Source organism: Lampetra fluviatilis, chromosome 20, assembly GCF_964198595.1.
Source record: "Lampetra fluviatilis chromosome 20, kcLamFluv1.1, whole genome shotgun sequence".
Taxonomy (NCBI): domain Eukaryota; kingdom Metazoa; phylum Chordata; class Hyperoartia; order Petromyzontiformes; family Petromyzontidae; genus Lampetra; species Lampetra fluviatilis.
In genome coordinates, this window is record NC_136294.1 from 10,501,889 (window position 1) to 10,520,456 (window position 18,568).

The 18,568-nt window shown below is 50.6% G+C and overlaps 1 protein-coding gene across 6 annotated transcripts in view; it reads right to left on the bottom strand.

Annotated features, from left to right (window-relative positions):
- HMCN1 (hemicentin 1) overlaps window positions 1–18,568 on the bottom strand; it is a 267,719-nt gene that overhangs the window by 70,056 nt on the left and 179,095 nt on the right. For all 6 annotated transcript variants that reach the window (XR_013637801.1, XM_078865602.1, XM_078865601.1 and 3 more), the window contains exons 49-62: window positions 18,469–18,555; window positions 17,661–17,888; window positions 15,907–16,080; window positions 15,088–15,201; window positions 14,491–14,636; window positions 12,758–12,908; window positions 11,974–12,168; window positions 10,625–10,738; window positions 9,326–9,513; window positions 7,379–7,475; window positions 6,273–6,434; window positions 4,734–4,847; window positions 3,885–4,090; window positions 3,365–3,446 (exon numbers count right to left, since the gene is read on the bottom strand). Coding sequence is in view for 5 of the 6 variants with exons in the window: in XM_078865602.1 (XP_078721728.1) it covers window positions 3,365–3,446; window positions 3,885–4,090; window positions 4,734–4,847; window positions 6,273–6,434; window positions 7,379–7,475; window positions 9,326–9,513; window positions 10,625–10,738; window positions 11,974–12,168; window positions 12,758–12,908; window positions 14,491–14,636; window positions 15,088–15,201; window positions 15,907–16,080; window positions 17,661–17,888; window positions 18,469–18,555 (2,058 nt within the window). In the remaining variant the exon portion in view is untranslated. The remainder of the gene's footprint in view (window positions 1–3,364; window positions 3,447–3,884; window positions 4,091–4,733; window positions 4,848–6,272; window positions 6,435–7,378; window positions 7,476–9,325; window positions 9,514–10,624; window positions 10,739–11,973; window positions 12,169–12,757; window positions 12,909–14,490; window positions 14,637–15,087; window positions 15,202–15,906; window positions 16,081–17,660; window positions 17,889–18,468; window positions 18,556–18,568) is intronic.

Genomic DNA, 18,568 nt, shown 5'->3' on the forward strand with positions numbered 1-18,568 from the left:
TTGTAAGCAAGTTGAAGGGAGGTGGAGAGGGGGGGAGAGCTTATCAGGCTGTGGTAGCCAATGAATGGAAACGTATCCGCCAAGCTGTCTCTCCCACCACACAGAAACAACCACATGAAACTCTGACCAAAACTATCACGTTACCATACATAGCAGGCGTGACCAAAAAGATCTCCAAAATTCTAAACAAACATAAGATCCAAGTCCGATTCAGTACAGTGCATAAAATCCGTGATCTGATTCCATCTGTGAAGGATGTCGTTCCTGACTTACAGTATCCTGGAGTCTACAAATTGAGTTGCATTTGTGGTGATTGCTACATTGGAGAAACAAAACGTCATGTTGCTGATCGTGTCCGCGAGCACAAGTCAGATCTGAAACACGGCAGAACTGATTCTTCGGCCGTTGCCGATCATTGCTACAACTCGGCGGGCTCTCATGAAATTGTCTTTTCCGAGACCAAGGTTCTCTGCAAACCTCCGGGCTACCATCAAAGGTTTGTACACGAAGCCATACAAATATACAAACACAGACATAATTTCAACCGTGATGATGGGTACAAACTCAGTAATCACTGGAAAGATGTTATTAACCACGCAAAAAAGACTTAATTACACTTTTTGGACCATCTTATCTGACAGGCACTATTTTAATTTACTTCACCGAGTGTTAACATCCACAGTGTTTAACAGTAATCTCTTCATTGTTCTTTGATCACCGCTCGCCACGTTTCCATTCATTGTGTTGAGCACTACGTGATGTCTTTGATCACCGCTCGCCCTCCGTCCCGGCGCGTCTCCATTCATTGTGTTGAGCACTGCGTGCAGTCTTTGATCGCCGCTCGCCCTCCGTCCCGACACGTCTCCATTCATTGTGTTGAGCACTGCGTGCAGTCTTTGATCACCGCTCCTCCTCCCTCCCGATACGTTTCCATTCATTGGCTACCACAGCCTGATAAGCTCTCCCCCCTCTCCACCTCCCTTCAACTTGCTTATAAGGGATTACATCTTGAATCATTGCTTCACTTGATGCAGCTAATTCGGCTGTGACGGTCCCACCTGATGACGGAGACTTGTGTTGCCTCCGAAACGTCGTGAATTTTATTTTGTTTTGTTTTATTTTACTTTCATTAATTTTAATGTTTTTACCTACGTGACTTTACCGAAAAAACCTGAGAATACTTCTCACGCCAGCTTGTGCCCGCCCTCACAGTCGGGCATATTTGCGGAACACACCACGCCGCCGTTGACCTTGGCCATTGACCGAGCAACCCAACGTTCCTACTAACTCCCTCCACAGGAATGTGTTTTCATAAATAAATAGACAAATATATTATAATAGGATCAGTAAGTATTATGTACTGTACTCACGAGTGCATTCTACTGCACTCCCCCTACATGGCAGCGGTAAGGTAGCTGCTGCTGCAGTCCTAAACCACATCATTGTCCGAGAAGAGTTCCAGGACCTCCGTAATCTAAGTGATGCCCTCTGTCTACACTTTCTCATAAAAATGTTCTCAAAGACAAGGAGCGCTATAATGAATTTGAATCGGCGTTAATTTGTCCAGTTTTTTCATGCATGCCCTGGATTTATTCGTTGTGGATTAGAATTACAGAAAACCTTTGTTAATTCAACACATATGGGGCTCTGGCCTTGCCGAATTATCCAATATTCCGAATTATTTCCAATGGTACTCCCCAATGCCTCCTGCTCCAATACATTTCTTTCCCAAACTTATTTTCCAAACTCTTCACGCACCGTACGTATTGACACACACCCTGCACCAATTCTATCCTAAACTTTGGAATTGTCTCGCAGACTAAGGGATTCATACTTCAGCCCCTTTCTATTACTTCTTGATGTAGGTGCAGACGAAATGTCTGAGAGGGTTGGCTTGCAGAGTACAAAAACAAGGCGATGGGTCTGCACTAACACTCACCACGCTCACCACTCTCACCATGCTCACCACTCTCACCACACTCACCACTCTCACCATTCTCACCATGGTCACCACTCTCACCACGCTCACCACTCCCACCACGCTCACCACGCACACCACTCTCACTACGCTCACCACGCTCACCACTCTCACCACGCTCACCACTCTCACCACGCTCACAACTCTCACCACGCTCACCACCCTCACCACTCTCACCACACTCACCACGCTCACCACACGTGCCACCACCGGACCGAGTCGGTATTCTGGTCGTGGCGCGCGGCGTCGCTCCACGTGTCTGCCGAAATTTTACCATTCGGTACGGCAATTCGGCTCATGGCGTATTATTAACGTACCGTATATATGTCGAAAGCGCAGCCATGCCGAATTATCCCCAATTACGAATTCTCAAACACCGAAATAACAAGGTTTTGCTGTATATAAAATTTGGCGCTCCGGATTTATTTCACCGTGGGTTACCAATACTCGTAACATACTCGCTCCTGAAAGGCGGATCCAACACTTGCATTGAACCAATGCTGCTATAACTATGCACACCCAGAAGGCAGTGTGGCTGATGGGATGTGCAAATAGTTTTTGTGTGAAGGGACAGACATGGGAAGAAGGAGACTCAGTTGTCTATGACACTGATTTCTTTTACTGTTTTCTTTTCACCGGAGCACGCAAAACGTGGAAGGAGATTTAATTTGTCTCGGTTTTTTGTTGAAATTTGCCCCCCCCCACCCATATTTTTTACTCCAAACCGTGCCATCAGCGCCATGCCACACGACACAAGGTGTCCTTCCGGATCTCTCGCAAAACAGCGCAACACTTCGCATTCGAGAACGCGTGCGGAGAGAGCAGAGCAGCCGCTCTGAGGTGCCACGGCACTTTAGATGAAAAGTCACTTATTAATATATTCTCATTTCGTGTGGCTGACGTAGATACGGAGCAACAACTACGATTTCACCATTCAGGTGGTCCAGCTAGACATACCGCGTCAGGAGCAGCAGAGTGTATCGTCATCACCGTGATGTCTCCTTCGTATTTGTGGAACGGGCATTGCGTCGTTATACGTTGTACGGTCTGTGCTGGATAACCACAGTCCTACACGACTGGAGAGTTTTTTTTATAATGATGTTTAAAACAACACTAGTTGTACTGAAACTGAAAGTGGCGGCCAAGGTGTAGAAGGCATCTCAAGAGCACGTCCACCAAGAAGGTGGAGCGATGAAATCAGTTCATGTGCAGGTGCCGGATGGACCGGTGCACTGCGAGGTAGCGGGGGCTACGGAAGGCCTTCATTTAGCAGTGGATCGATCATGGCTGATGATGACGAAGAGGATTGCACTGGCAGACCAGCGAGTTGCTTTTTTGTTTTGAATTCCCATTCAGTGGCGTGTGGTTTGCATCAGTGGACAGTACCGTGAACGGTGAGGTGGAAGACCTTGTCCACCTGCCCGGCCACGTTGGTGGCCTTGCACACGTACTGCCCGGCATCGGCCACCTGAGACGACACCATCGCCACCGGCAGAAGCACGTTTCAGCATTTCCCCCGCACCTTCGATTGGCACGGTTGGCTACGTACGGTGTGAAAGGAGCTCATACGTAGGTACAGCGCGCGATCTCTCAACCAGCGACCTGTGGCTGCCTGCGCAAGGACGGCCAGCTCAGCAGCAGCAGCCTTCACATTCGTCGATATTGCTTCCCTCCGAAAGCAGCTTTCCACATTAACACGTGCAGTGAATACGGAATCGAACAAACATTCCCGTCTTTGATCGCAGATCGGGCCCAGCAGCGAGCACAGGAGGGAGAGGCGGCGAGGACGACGCAGTCAGAGAGACGTCCGCTCGCGGCAGCCTCACGACAACAACAACAACAACAATGACGTCGTGAACAGCGTTCACGCGCACGCCTCCCCCCCTCCCCACGTCTCGGGATGCACCTCGGCGTCGACGAGTGTCAGCACGTGTCCCACATCCCCGCGCAGCACGGCCTTCTCCGACTCCGCCAGGGGGCGGCCGTTCTTGTACCACGTGACCACGGGGGGCGGCACGGCGTTGGACTCGCACTCGAGCGACACGGAGCCTCCCGCTCGCACGCTGACCGCGAGGGGGGCCTCGCCGCCCCCATCGCGGATTGTGGGGGGTACTGGTGGGGGGAGTGGGGGGGGGTAAGAGTGGGGGGGGGGGGTGACAAGGGTGTAATTCTTAAGCCGGGTGCGAGTGGAGATGATCGACTGGGGTCGGCAGTGGATCGCAGAGCAACCATAAGTGTGGTTGGATCCAAACCCAGGCTTACTCAATTCAAACTTAGGAGCACAATAGCGCTGGCTCGGTGCGCATCCTTCTCCTATTGTTTTTATTAAGATTCAATAAAATGAACACCGCTTAATGGGATGTCAACTTTGGCCTTTCTATGGATAGACTGGTCCATTTCATATTCACCTCCAATGTCCATCTGCTCCAGACCACCAAAAGACACAACAGCACCCATGCTCATTCGAACATGGAGAAACCATATCAAATATGAATGAAAACGACAATTCACTTTCACACAACGCAATGCCCAAAATGGGAATAATGTCGATGCGATCGTGGCATATGAACTCACAATGAAGCGTACGCACATCAGGAATTTTGTCGATCGTAACACCCTTGACCTAAAGACCCAAGACCGAGAAGACACAGTCACGGGCCGAACCGGGTCGGCGGGCGCTTCCACACCAAGCGAGTGGACGAGGCCGAGCGGCATGAACGCGAGCGAGCGACGGGGTGGTGCGTGCGACACTCACCGTACACGGTGAGCACCACGTGCTTCTTGGCCTGGCCCGCGGCATTGATGGCCACACAGGTGTAGCGTCCGCCGTCGGACAGCTTCGCCCTCTGGATCTGTAAGATGCGACCGCCTGCAGGCAGACATCGATCCGAGAGGGTTGCAAGAATTAGACGGACGCTCTGCAGAGCGATCTTCTGCCCAACAACGCAAGCGTTGCTTCTGCATCCGGTGTGCAGCATCATAGTCCATGCTTGAACTTTAACCCCTTTCCCATTCCATTAGACGGCTGCAAGTGGCAGGGTGGGTGGGTCCCGTTCACCACTGAATCTCGGAACGCGCGAGGAGTTCAGCGTTAATTTTATTTAGAGAGACATACTGTAGCGCCGTTGATTTTAACGACATTTTACTCAACGCAGAGAACCGTAGCGACACGACCGCACTCTATAATAGCTGGTGGCAAAATGTGCCACAAGCCCTCCCGCATGGCTTTGTGGGAGCCTCAATACCGCTAAAGCTATTTTATTTTAGTTTATCTTCCGGTTCCGTTCCGATCACAAAAACACGTACGTCATCAGAATGGGACAGGGTTAAGATAGAATTAAATCGAGAGCTGCAGCACCGATGGTCTCCTAGTGTGAGCGCGAGCCTCGTCCATCTCATCGTTGTTGGCTGCCTATTCTTCTGGCGCTTCTCCGACCGAGATCGATGCTCTTCTGAAGTCCACCACATTGTTTCCACCTGTCCGGTCCGTTCAACTGCCTGTGTTACTCCACCTCGTCATGGGCAATGTCCGCTCGCTGACTCTGCTGCGCAAAGCTTCGCCCCCGCTTCTTCTTTTACATCGTGTGCTGCCGATCTCTGAAACTCAATCCCACCTCTCTCTTCACACTTGAGTACAGTCGACGGAATAATCAGTTCACAATGTCAACCTGCTCCCCACTTACACGTCTGCACTACCGACGCTAGTTAGGTTCACAATGGTAAGTTCGTTTTTCGTTTGTTGTCCTTCTCCTGCACCTCCCATTAACATGGTTGGCTACGTATGGTGTGAAAAAAAATCAACATACGTACATGCATACAACAAATCTAGCAATGCGAGAAGGCACAAATACAAAGACCACCCATATAGCCTTAAAAGACTGTTGGAACAAGTGCTGTTAGCGAGCACCTATGAAGGCTGGCAGGACAGACGAGGGGGTGGGTGGCCAGTACCACGCCCGGCCACCTTTGTCTCCCCGGTGGCGATGTTTACACACCGCACCAGGTACTCATTAAAGGGTAAGTCGACCTCGGGGCGGACTGGTTCAAATAATCGTCACTGGTGTTCGCCATGAGCAGGAATCGAAACCGGGTCGCTGGGTTCGTAGCGCAGTGTGGTAACCACGGCACACACGCGCACACACACACATCTGTAAAGCAGGCAGGCAGACCGGCAGTTTGCGCATCAGTTGCGGACCACAAAGTGAGATTCCGTAAACAACAATAACGATGCGATCCTTCTACAAGCGAGACCTGGGATGAATGCACAAGAGAGGTAACTTGCGTGCGGCCTCACCGGGAAGAATGAAGAGGCTCTTGCTTGGCTGCAGGGGCCTCCCGTCCTTGACCCAGCCGAGCGTGGGTGGGGGAAATCCCGTGGCCTCGCACATGAGCGATATGGGGTTCTCCACCACTACGTGGATGCTTTCCGGGTTCGTTCCTACGATCGTCGGTGGCACTGCGGGGTGGGAAACACCACTTAGGATGACCGGCGACGTGTCGCTGCTGTTGGGATGTGATGACTTCATAAGGTCGCACTGATAACGCCACGAAGTGCTTGTCACAAAGGAACCATGATATCTTGCTGATCTCGTCAAGAAGCATAAAGCATCATCACTTGAACTCCGGTCATCCCCGCAGTAGCTGCTTTTCCATTGAACAAAGACGGTCACCGCATCATTCGCTTTCAGATGCGCTTCTGCGGCCGTCTGGAACGCTCTTCCTTCCGATATTAGGAAGTCACTGGAGCTATGCACTTTTAAATCATCTAGATTGAAAACTCATTTCTCTAGAACTGCTTTTTACATTTAGTTTGTTGTCCTTCCCCCACACCTCCGATCAGCATGGTTGGCTACGTACGGAGCAAAAAAAGTTCAACATAGATACATATGTAACTTCCTGCGATCATATTGCTCGGACAGGGTACCGGTTATCTGGAAGAGGTTCCCGGTCTGCTGCTTATGTCCTGCTTACTACGGTCCTAAGCCAGTGGTGGCGATTCCAACATTCAGGTCACTCGATTGTGTGTTTACTATTTGCTTCCCACAATTTTTTATTGCCGTTTTCGAAACTTGGAGAGAAAAAGGGCTGAGTCGACCCCAACCGGGATCTGAACTCTCAACCATGGTTAATTGAATCAGTTTGCACAGAGCTTTGAGAGTTACCTCCTTGTATGTATAGCTGGCTACTCAGATTTCCTCCGACTGATTAATGGTATGGCAAAACATCCCAGGACAGGAACCGCCGGTGAGGTTTTTCTGGGTTGAAGGGCATTCATGTTTATTATGGTTATACAGGAGATATTATTACGGCTATGCAGGAGACATTACTGTTGGAGGCGAAGGTACGAGATGAATAGGTGTCTTCAGAGCCAGGTGACCCATGTTCAAGTGCAAAACTCACCGTGGACATTGAGATTAAACAGCTTCTCCGCCCGACCGGCGGAATTCTCAGCGACGCACGTGTAACGTCCCGTGTCCATCACCTGCGCACGCTCAATCTATTGGAAAAACAACATAACAGAATTAAAAACATAATTTAATTTAAGTTACAGCCCTTTATATTCTTGGTTCTTTCGGTAAAGTCACATAGAAGAGAATAATAAAATAATAAAAATAAAACAACAAAATATTCTATTTTTTATTTTATTATGTTTTATTTTTATTATTTCATTATTTCCCTTCTACGTGACTTTACCGAAAAAAACAAGAATATGAATCCATGCAGTCACGAAAGCTTTAAATCTAAATTTTACAGCCCTTTGTCAATCTGCTGGTGGGTGAAGGCATCCCTATCACTTAAATTATGTGTGTTCATTTTTTTAACCATACTTCACCATGCTGGTCAGTGCAGGTTGATGAAGAAGGGGCCCAAGACTTTTTAAATATGAAATATCACGCGCCGCTCATTCTTGCTACGGCCTGTGCCTCTATTTATAACCCAGACGCACATGAAGCACTGTCCCATCGGCCCAGGCAACTCAAGGAAGTGCAATCACATAATCCGTCACGTTGCTATTTCAGTGCCAAAAGTAAATGTCCACCTCCGTTGGTCGTCCTGAGCCAACTATGAAAATTCCACATTCCCATGACGGGAAGCAGTCTCTCCACAGGACAATTACCATTGACTTTGTGCAAAATGGTACTTATTATAGCGAACCCATTGTGGATGATGGGATGAGATGAGGACCTGCCAATATATGAACGCATGTCCTTACGATCCCGACTTCAGTTGCCATGAATTACATCTCACGTGTGCTCTCAGTTAGATCACAGGAACTGTAATATAAAAGGAACAAAATATATCAACCTAGAAAGCTCGCATCGTGTCTCAAAACTTTTGCTATGTGGTCCTGCTTGGAATGTGAACTCAAGTTTAGTCTTGAGTATTAGCAAACTAAAGTTGTCAGAGAAAAGCCACTCAAAACCACAAGACATCTGTGGAAAAAAGAGCTGCGTAGCTCATCGGATTCCTCAAGTCTAAATAAATATTCTAAAAACAGTGAAGAACACTCAATTATATTCTTGGTTCTTTCGGTAAAGTCACGTAGAAGGGAAATAATAAAATAATAAAAATAAAACAAAATAAAAGAAATAACAGTGAGAATTTTATTTTATTATGTTTTATTTTTATTCTTTTATTGTTTCCCTTCTACGTGACTTTACTGAAAGAACAAAGAATATGAATCCCTGCAGTCACGAAAGCTTAAAATCGAAACACTCAATTATTCACGTGTTGATCCAGGAGAGCCACGCGGAATCGTATGTCAGGAGGGCCCTGCAATTGGGTTTTCATTTTAAGACGTCTTAAGCCCATCAGTGAGTTTCATACAAGTGGGAGAAAACCGGAGTACCCAGAGAAAGACCCGGGCTCGCGAGGAGGAAACGCTCTATCCCCGTACAGATGGAAATAGATGGTGATTAGTCCACTTGCTGCCCTGCCTTCTCCTGGCGAGAAAGTGTATAGGGCACCTCGACGCCCACGGGAAGGGCGCTTCACAACATTTGTGTGCGGCGATCCACCAACCCCCCCTCGTTGCCTCCACAGCGCTGGATTTACAGGCCACACACATCACAGCCACCACTGCCCGGCTCAAACTTCACAGACCGGTCAAAAACCTCTTTGCTGTACCGCCTCCTGCTGGTAACTTATCCCCCACCCCCGGCAGGCAGGTGTCAAACACACGATGGCTAAAAACGCCCGCGCGATCCGCCAACCCCCACCTTCCATCCGCCGCATCACAGGCAGCCCGTCAAAGCCACCGTCACCGGAACAAACGAGGCTGGCGCGAATCGGAGCGCGCTGCGCCTCTCTCTCTCGTACGCCCTCCGGCTCCCGGACGTTTCCCACCTGAAGAGTCTTGCCGCCGAACAGCAAGGAGTGTCTGCCGTCCGCGGAGACCGGCCGCCCGTCCTTGAGCCACGAGACAGAGGGGGCCGGGCTCCCGTCGACGGCGCAATCGAGCCGGGCGGTGCCGTTCACCGTCACCGCCACCTCCTCGGGCGCCTCCCCGGCGCCGCCCCGCACGCTCGGCGGCACTGGCGGAGGGGGGAGGTCGGGGAGAGTCGCGGCAGAGCGTGACGTTAGCGATCGCTCGAGCAGAGAGAAGCGCCTTGCGAATGATAAAAATGAAGACGATTGCGCTTGGCGTCGTCGCAACCCCCACACACATTTCCCCACTGACACATCCCCTCCTACGTGCCCCACCAGACGTACCCTCACTCGACCACGCAACTCATCGATTACCACCACCCCACGAGTCGCCCGACCTCCACAACACACACACACACCACACCTTCACATCCTCACTTGACTCTTCCCACAACACTCCTCAAAGCGTCACTGCCTCCACTGTGGTCTCTTCCACTTGGAACGCTCACCCACCGTGTGGGGCCACCGACTCGCTTGTTGAGGATTTTCCGTTAAGCTTTACCTCACCCGACTCCGCCTGACCATGAGGCTGCATCTTCCACTGCTTTTCATATCTTCAATTGAATGCTTATGGTGGAAATTAAGGGGATTGAAGTGACAGCTGAAGGCTGCAGGCTGCAATCTACTTTGGCAGTGAGCCGCTGCATTTACATGTCCACACCAACTAGCTGCTATATTATAGTGACCCCCCCCCCACAAAAAAAAACGTTCACTAACCAAGGGGGGCTCACGAGACGCGACTGCGAACACGAGGCCCAGGGATGGCAGTGACAGCACTGCTTCCGATAATCAAAAGTGTGGCACGATCCCGCAACGGCAACTAAAGGCAACGCCACGGCAAAAAACATTGAATTGAATAGACAGTGTTCCATTTAAGCAAACCGTGATCCTTTTTGGCAATTGGCTTAAATTAAAGCTAAGAAGGTAATTCAGGAAAGGCGTCTTCGGCAAACACGGGCCGACGAAAGCGACGACGTCATCCTGGCGTCGCCATCGCATCGGTGCAACGACATCAATGGGTACGACATCATCGATCCTGCGCTTGGCGACGATGTCTTGTCTCGGGCCATGCTAGGTACAGTTGCATGCACGATCTCATCTGCACCGAGTACACGTGTCCTTGCCGGGTACGCGTGCTTCTGTACCGAGCACTCTCTGTATGAGCACTGTCCACACCGAGCACACGCGCGTCTGTACTAAGCACGTGGGCATCCGTACCGAGCACGCGCACGTCGTAGTTGAGGGAGTCCTCGCCCGCGTCGTTGACGGCGACGCACGTGTAGCGGCCGGCGTCCTCCACCTGCGCCCGTGGGATCTGCAGAATGCGGCCTCCTGATGGGCGACGAGGAACAGAGAGACAGTGTGCTTAGACAGAGAGTCAGTGCACTGGTGAAGCCAGTGAAGGGGGTCGGGTGGCACGTGCCCCCCCAATAATCCGATCGAAATCCCTAATTTCGATCGGATCATTGGGGTTTATTAGTAATACATCGGCATTTTGCGACCCCCACTGCCACGGTGTAGCATATTATTATTATTATGTGCCAGGGACTCTATGAGATGATAGGACGATAGTCTGAGTCCATAATTGGCAATAAGTAATGGCAAAGCAGTTATAAGTGACTCACAGAATTGTGCGCAGTTGCGTATACAGTACACGACTTCCATGAAGGCAAACACCTTCAGTGAGCGCGATGCCGATCACACACGGTTCGAATTCGACCCTCGATCGATGGCTGTGCCATCGCCGCACACGCGTCGAATAAAAAGCAAGGGACAAGTCCTTACTTACTAACAACTCCTATCACTTTTCATTGCTGGAGGGTTTGCCCCCCCTACCTGAAAATCCTGACTCCGCCATTGAGTCAGTGTGCTTAGAGCAAGAAGACACAGAGAGTGAGTGTGCTTAGACACAGTGAGATGACACAAAAGAGTGAATGTGCTTTGACACAGCCATGCATGGAAGCACTTGTATACATACACGTATATGTCCGAAATATGTATACACACACCCAGAGCCAAAGACCCACATATAAGCCATAGAGGCTGTTGGGCAAGTGTTGTGAGCGAGCATCTATCAAGGCCCACACTGTGCTCGAGTGAGTGGCGTGGCCACAAACACACCTGGCTGCCCCAGTCTTAATGTTCACACACTACACTGGCTACTCGTTTAAGGCCCAGTGGACCTAGGGTATATCTATGAAAGGTTCAGATAGTGCCCGTGTCATTGATGTGCATCGCCAGGAATTAAACTCAATTGCATTGAAATGCCAGTTTATTTCCTAATCACATCACAGCCAACGTTGTACACGTGTACCTGAACAGCATGTTCACGGTACAGCCCTCTTTGACAATACAATGTACTGGTGGATGAGCGTCTCCTCCCTATGCCTGCCCCTGGTCGACCGCGCCTCGCATGCGCCGGTCGGTGCAGGTCGATTAAGTTGGCAGCATCATCCGAGGGAGCGATTAGAAGCACAGCACAACGACAGACGGATTTTTCTGCCGCTCTGCCCAGTGCCGCCGACCACTTTGAACGACCGCAAAGGCGTGAGAGCCGGGCCGGGCACCTGGCAGGATGAGGACCCTGTCGCTGGAGGAGAGGGGGCGGCCGTCCCTGTACCACGTGAGCATGGGTGGCGGCACCGCGTTGGTCTCGCAGTACAGGGAGATGGGGTTGTTGATGACCACGTCCTTCCCGTCAGGCCTCCCCGCGTCCATTCCGCCACGGCCGGGCCCCGCCGGCTTCTGGAACGCGGGAGGCACTGCCGACACGCGGCCAACGAATGCACGGTGGGAGAAGAACGTCAACAAAACGGAATCAAAATGCGCACCGGCTGCTGCATTCTTTTTTAGGAATATTACCGCGTGTTTAGTTTGTTGTCCTTCCCTCGCACCTCCGATTACTTCCGATGCGAAAGAAGTTCAACGTACGTACGTACATACGTGCGGATACACGTCTAGAGGGATGCCGGCACGGCAGTCATAACAACAGCGCACATTTCTTAAATCCTGCTGCCTCCGTCCACTCGGTAGTGTAGATGCGTTCACCACAGTTCGTCGACCGGCAGCTCACGTATGGGGCGGTAAAGTGTGGGTACTCCCACCTCTTCTAAGACATCGGCCAGCGTGGAAAAGTAGGCCAAATACGCTCCAGAGAGGGGTTCTCTCCTCGAGCTCCCTCCCTCTTGCGGAGGCCCTTCCGCCAGCAGTGACACGGGCGAGCAATTGCAGGGCCGCGCCTCACGCTACTGTTACACGTGCGGAATGTCGGGCAGGTGTGGTCGGGGCAGCCCTGATTAGGGGCCTTGAAACTTGCCCCTTCGCTCCGTACGACACCGCGTCCCCGCTCACCCTGGATGTTGACGTCAAACTCCTTCTCGTCCTCGCCCGCCAGGTTGGTGGCCACGCAGGTGTAGCGGCCCGTGTCCGACACCTGAGCGTTCTTTATCTTGAGGATGCGACCGCTGGCCATGATCTCCAGGTGCTCGCCGCTGCTGATTTGCTGCACGGACAGCATTGAGGCCTGTCAACGTCTGCCCGCCCGCCCGCCCGCTCGTTCGTTCGTCAAACAATGCAATGCATTCTCGCATTGAACGCAATGCTGTTATAAGTGCAATTGTTCTTCATTTGTGCGATAAATAATGATAACAACAACAATAATGGTAACAGCGGTGTAACGGTGAGCGCACTGAAATCGCAGTCCGGAGGTCGCCGGTTCGATTTGAAACAACGGGCCGACTTTTGTAATCCCCCTCGCGCAGCCACCTCCAGCAGTGTAAGCGGGTAGAGCCACAGTTAGTTGATGATCAGCAGGCCGTGCGTGGTGGGGTAAAGTGTAGGTACTCCAAGACTTTGGAAGACACAGGCCCGGTTGCCAGCAGCGGCGTGGGCAGGCAACTTGCAGGGCTGCACCGCGTTGCTCAACTAAACTGAACTTTTTATTTTACCGGGTAAGGCCCATTGAGCTATGTAGCTCTTTTTCAGAAGCGACCTGGCCACAAATGATAGCTCAACGAAGTGGCTTAACATATGGACATTTATAGCAGCCAAATACTGTAAAAACACGTGTTTCTAAATGTGGAGGGAAAAACCGGAGGACCCGAGGAAAAATCCACACGACCAGGGGGAGAACGCGCAAGCTCCAAATATGCATCAAGCTTCAGGGTTGGGTTTGAACTCATGACCTCCTGTATACAAGGTGATGTAGTTAACATCTCGCCAACCGTGGTATTATTCGATGTGTGTCTCAAGTCTCTTTGTCAGGAGAGTCCTGCTCGGGATGTTGGACTAATTTATGAACGAATAATATAAAATAATAAATGTAAAAATGCCTCCTGTGCCCAGCATGGCCATGTCCCATTGGTTCATACAGAGTCTTGAGATACGATTAAATTTATGGTAATATTTTTTTAAATTCATAATTTAGTTGCAGTAAATATGATAAAGTTGGTATAATAGGCTTTGATAACTGCACATGATGGCATACACTCCACATGTCACGTGATCTACAATGTCCGCCGGAAAGTGTTAATCAGTAATAAAGTGCACAGAAATTATAATTATGATGATGAAATGAAGGCCTCACCACACTGCATTGGTCATTAGTATTGAATGATATTATGCAGAGTGATCAAGGAGGGGTGTCCAGATCTGGTTCAAATATAACCCACAGACTGATGGTTGCCATGATGAGGAACTCAACTTAGGTCGCCAGGTGTTTATAGCGCGGTGCACTAACCACTGCGCCACTGCTCCACCCAGCAAAAATGTACCGGGCAACGATACCAGGAATGGCTGACCTCTAGACAACCGAGTTGACCCTGCCACACGGACGCAGCCATGGCAGGCAACGCTCGCTCATCTCTCTCTCGCTCACCTGTCTGCTCCCTCTCTCGCTCACTCACCTCGCCGCTCCCTCCCTCTCTCTCACACTCACCTGGCCACTCCCTCTCTCGCTCGCTCACCTCGCCGCTCCCTCCCTCTCTCTCACGCTCACCTGGCCACTCCCTCTCTCGCTCGCTCACCTCACCGCTCCCTCTCTCGCTCGCTCACCTCGCCACTCCCTCTCTCCCTCTCTCACTCACCTGACCATCCTTGTACCAGCGCAGCACGGCCACCGGCACCGCCGTCGCCTCGCACTCCAGCGTCAGGGAGTTGTTCACTTTGAGCTTGATCTCCTTGGGGCTGAGACCCACCCCCGGGTTGTCATCTTTATTGATGGAGGGCGGGACTGGAAAACATGGGGGCAATCCTCGATGAGATGTACGTACGTATGTTGAACGTCTTTCGCACAGTACGTACAAAACCGTGCTCATTGGAGGTGCGGGGAAAGGACAACAAACTAAACACAAAAAGCAGTTCTAAAGAAATGAGTTTGTCAATCTAGATTATTTGAAGGTGCATATCTCCAGTGGCTTCCTAATATCGGAAGGGAGAGCGTTCCAGACGGTCACAGAAGCGCACCTGAAAACGCGCGATGCAGTGGCCATCTTTGTTCGATTGTTAACCAAAAGCTGCTGCTGCTGCGTGGATCACTGGAGTTCACTAATCTTATCTAGTCACTAGTCTAATCTAGTGTGTAATCTTATCTAGAGTAACTAATCCTATCTAGTCACTAATCTTATCTAGAGTCATCATCACTAACTGTCCCACTGCGCCGCGCTGGCACCCGCCGCACTCACTGTAGACCTTGACCTCGTAGTTCTTCAGAGTCTCCCCGGCTTCGTTGGTGGCGACGCAGGTGTAGCGGCCCGCGTCCTCTGCGCCGGCATTCAGAATCTGCAGCGTCCGCCCCCCTGCGGAGACGCAGCGGCGTATCGACATCGCTCAAAACGATCGTCGGCGTCGTCGTGGGGAATATAAGCAACCAAAGTTGATAACAGCCCCGAATGTGCTGATGAGAGCCTGCGTGTCGAAACCGTTCCAGAGTTTGCTTTTAGTGAATTAATTGCCACTGAAACGATTCACTCCCAGAAGGCCGTGGGGCCGGTGGGTTTTGCAAAGAATAGTTTTAATCTTTACGTGGACAGACAGATACATGAAGGAGATGAATTGTCTATTGTAGACAAAGCATTGCTGCATCCAGCTGGGATGATAAATATGCATATTTCAGGGGGTGGCAAGAGGAGTGGGTTTTGTGCCTAGGCTTTATGTGCCTTAGGCACGGACCAATTGAACCCTCCTCCCAAGTGACCCAATACATCTTCTCATTGGTAGCCATCTACTCCCATCCGGCTGCAGCTCCGCGTTTTGTCTATAACTCTCCTGCCATCTCGCCACTTCATGAATGGAATGCCGAGGTGACGGTGGAGAATGGTGGCGCTGGCTATCATGGTCATACTGGTGATGATGGTCATTGTGCTGACGGTGGTTCTGTTTGTGATGATGATGTTTCTGGTGGGACTAAACACACGCGCACCCCCGTTAAGCGCGGTTGGCTACGTACGGTGGTGCAAAGGAAGTTCAACATTCATGCACGCAGCCGCGAGCTGTCGTCTCACCGGGCAGGATGCGCACGTTGCTGTTGGCCTGCACGGGCAAGCCGTCCTTGAGCCAGGTGAGCGTGGGCGCCGGGTAGGCCTGAGCCTCGCACACCAGGGTCGTGGGGCTGTTGAGGATCACCGTGACGTCCTGAGGCCCCGCATCGGGCCCGGCTCCCGGGATCGTCGGCGTCACTTGGCCGAGCGAGGTGGGAAGGGCGTGGGAGGGAGATGGGGGATGAGTCAGGTTATGGAGGCGATAACAGGTGGATAGGCCCATGAGAAGGACAAATTACAAATGCGGAAAACACCCACTGCCCAGAAACCTTGCCCACTAATTATACACTCGGCCTATTTACTCTTTTTTCTGTTCAGGTTTAATAAAATGGTCACAATTAGCCAATTGTTAACTACCTTCTGCATGCATTTACGTAGTATCTATGTCAGTTGACCTTCTATCGCACCGTGCGTAGCCAACCGTGGTAATCAGAGGTGCGGGAGAAGGACAACAAACGAAACACAAAAATCGGTTCTCAAGTAATGACTTTGCAATCTAGATTTAAAAGTGCATAGCTCCAGTGGCTTCCTAATAAAGGAAGAATGTTGCTTACAATTTGCTTTGCATTCTAAAGGTTCCTTACATATCATTGAGCCATGTATCCTGAATTCAACCTCCTGAATGATTTTATAATTCTTCATTCTCTGTAGACTCCCTTTTCACTACAGTGGGACAGGTAACCCATCACTAATCTCTTGGATAATTTGAGAAATTGAAGACTCATTGCACTTCAGCGAATATGACATCATTTGCACACTCTGCGAGCAATCTTTGTGTATACCAGCACTAATCCAAACATCATCATTGTATCCAATATATATACAACTCTCTTACGTTTAAACAATCACGAATGGAATTGTATCTCAATGCAGGGAACCTCCTGAACATAGTGAAATGTCAGCATGATTATTTACAAACTCAATTTCACCTGAAGACAGCCAGTCAGCCAAATTGTCCACAGCAAAACCCCCGTAATGATTTTTCGTTAACTTTGTACTAATTGTGAAATTGTACATTAAAAAAGTAAATGTGGACTCGATTGAAAATTACTTGCCTGGATCTCAGTGAGGTGTCTGTAGGAGGCATTGATTTATTTACGTGTGATGTTTAATGTAATTTCCTCAAATGCAGAGGCGCGCCAGATTTATTCTGAGCAACGTTTCCTCCCACATGCAGAAATATGAAGGACAAAAATATATCGACCAATTATCTTCAGTAAGGACCCCTCTTAAAAATGGTTATTGAGACTCACTGAAGCCGACGTTGGTAAAGAAAAAAATGCATTTGTGTATGGATATAATGCCAAATTATTCATACATAATTACATGATTACAATCTGGGTGGCAATGTATGTAAATATGTTGAATTTCTTTCGCAACCGTACGTCGGCAGCATGCTCCACTGCCAGTCAGAAATGTGCGCGTTCAAATTCCGGACAGGGTGAAACTCTGACCATCAACCCTTTCGGGTTCATATAAAAAAAGCCACTTTATTGGGTTGTCAACAGCGGTCGTCAGATGGAGAGTCTGGCCCCCCACCAAGAAGAACGTGGAAATCCCACCTCTGGCTCGTAAGAGACGCAGCCCGCCCTCACGCTCGCACGACGAGCGAGCAGACACTTTGATTACAAAGTGCCTCTCGCTGCATCCACCCTGGCGGTATGGTGAAACTCTGACTTGTTGCCCAGCGAGTGGGTGTCACACCACAGAGCTAGTACCCAGGACGTTGAGGTTGTAGTTCTTGGTCCGGGCCCCGGCCTCGTTGGAGGCCATGCACGTGTAGCGGCCGGTGTCGCCCACGCGCGCATCCGTGATCTGCAGGAAGCGGCCGCTGGAGACGATCGTGCGTCGTCCCTCCTTCTCCTCGCCCTCGCCGTCCACCTCCGCATCTCCCTCCAGCAGGGGCTGCCCATCCTTAAGCCAACGCACGGTTGGTGTTGGGTTACCTGCACGCGCAAAAGACAAAGATCCCCCCCTCTTGTAGCCTTCAACAGGCCGATGGGGCAAGTGCTGTTGGCAAGCACCCATGAAGATCGGCACAACACATGAGAGGAAGGGTGGCCAGTGCCACGCCCGGCCACCTTTGTATTCCCATTGCTGATATTTACACACCGCACCAGATACTCATTAAGGCTGAGTCGACCTAGGGGTGGCCCAGGAAAGTTCAGATATTTGTCACCGATCTTGGCCGTGAGCGAGAATCGAACCCAGCTAGCCGGGTTCACAGCGCAGTGCGCTAAGCACGACACTGCCGCTTCCTGCACAACAAGAGACACAGGTGTTTTGTGAAACGGTTCCGCGCGTCACTTCCCACGGCCTGGCGGAGCGCCAGTGGCCCACGGGTGCCGACGTTGGGGAACCAGCGGTTACGAGGCTGCTGCAAAAAGGGGCTCAAAATCCCCGCAATTGCAGAGAGCTTCCAAACTCGACAGTATATCCTGTTTGTTGCGTGGAGCGCAATTGGGGATAAATAGTTGCAAATACAATTGACGATAATAGGCTGCGTAAAATTCCGAGGCTGCTCACCTTCTACCTCGCAGGTCAGTGTGACCTTGTGACCTTTCTTGACTTTCACATCCTCCACCACTTCGTTGTCCTTGATAGTTGGTGGAACTAAAGAGAGGGG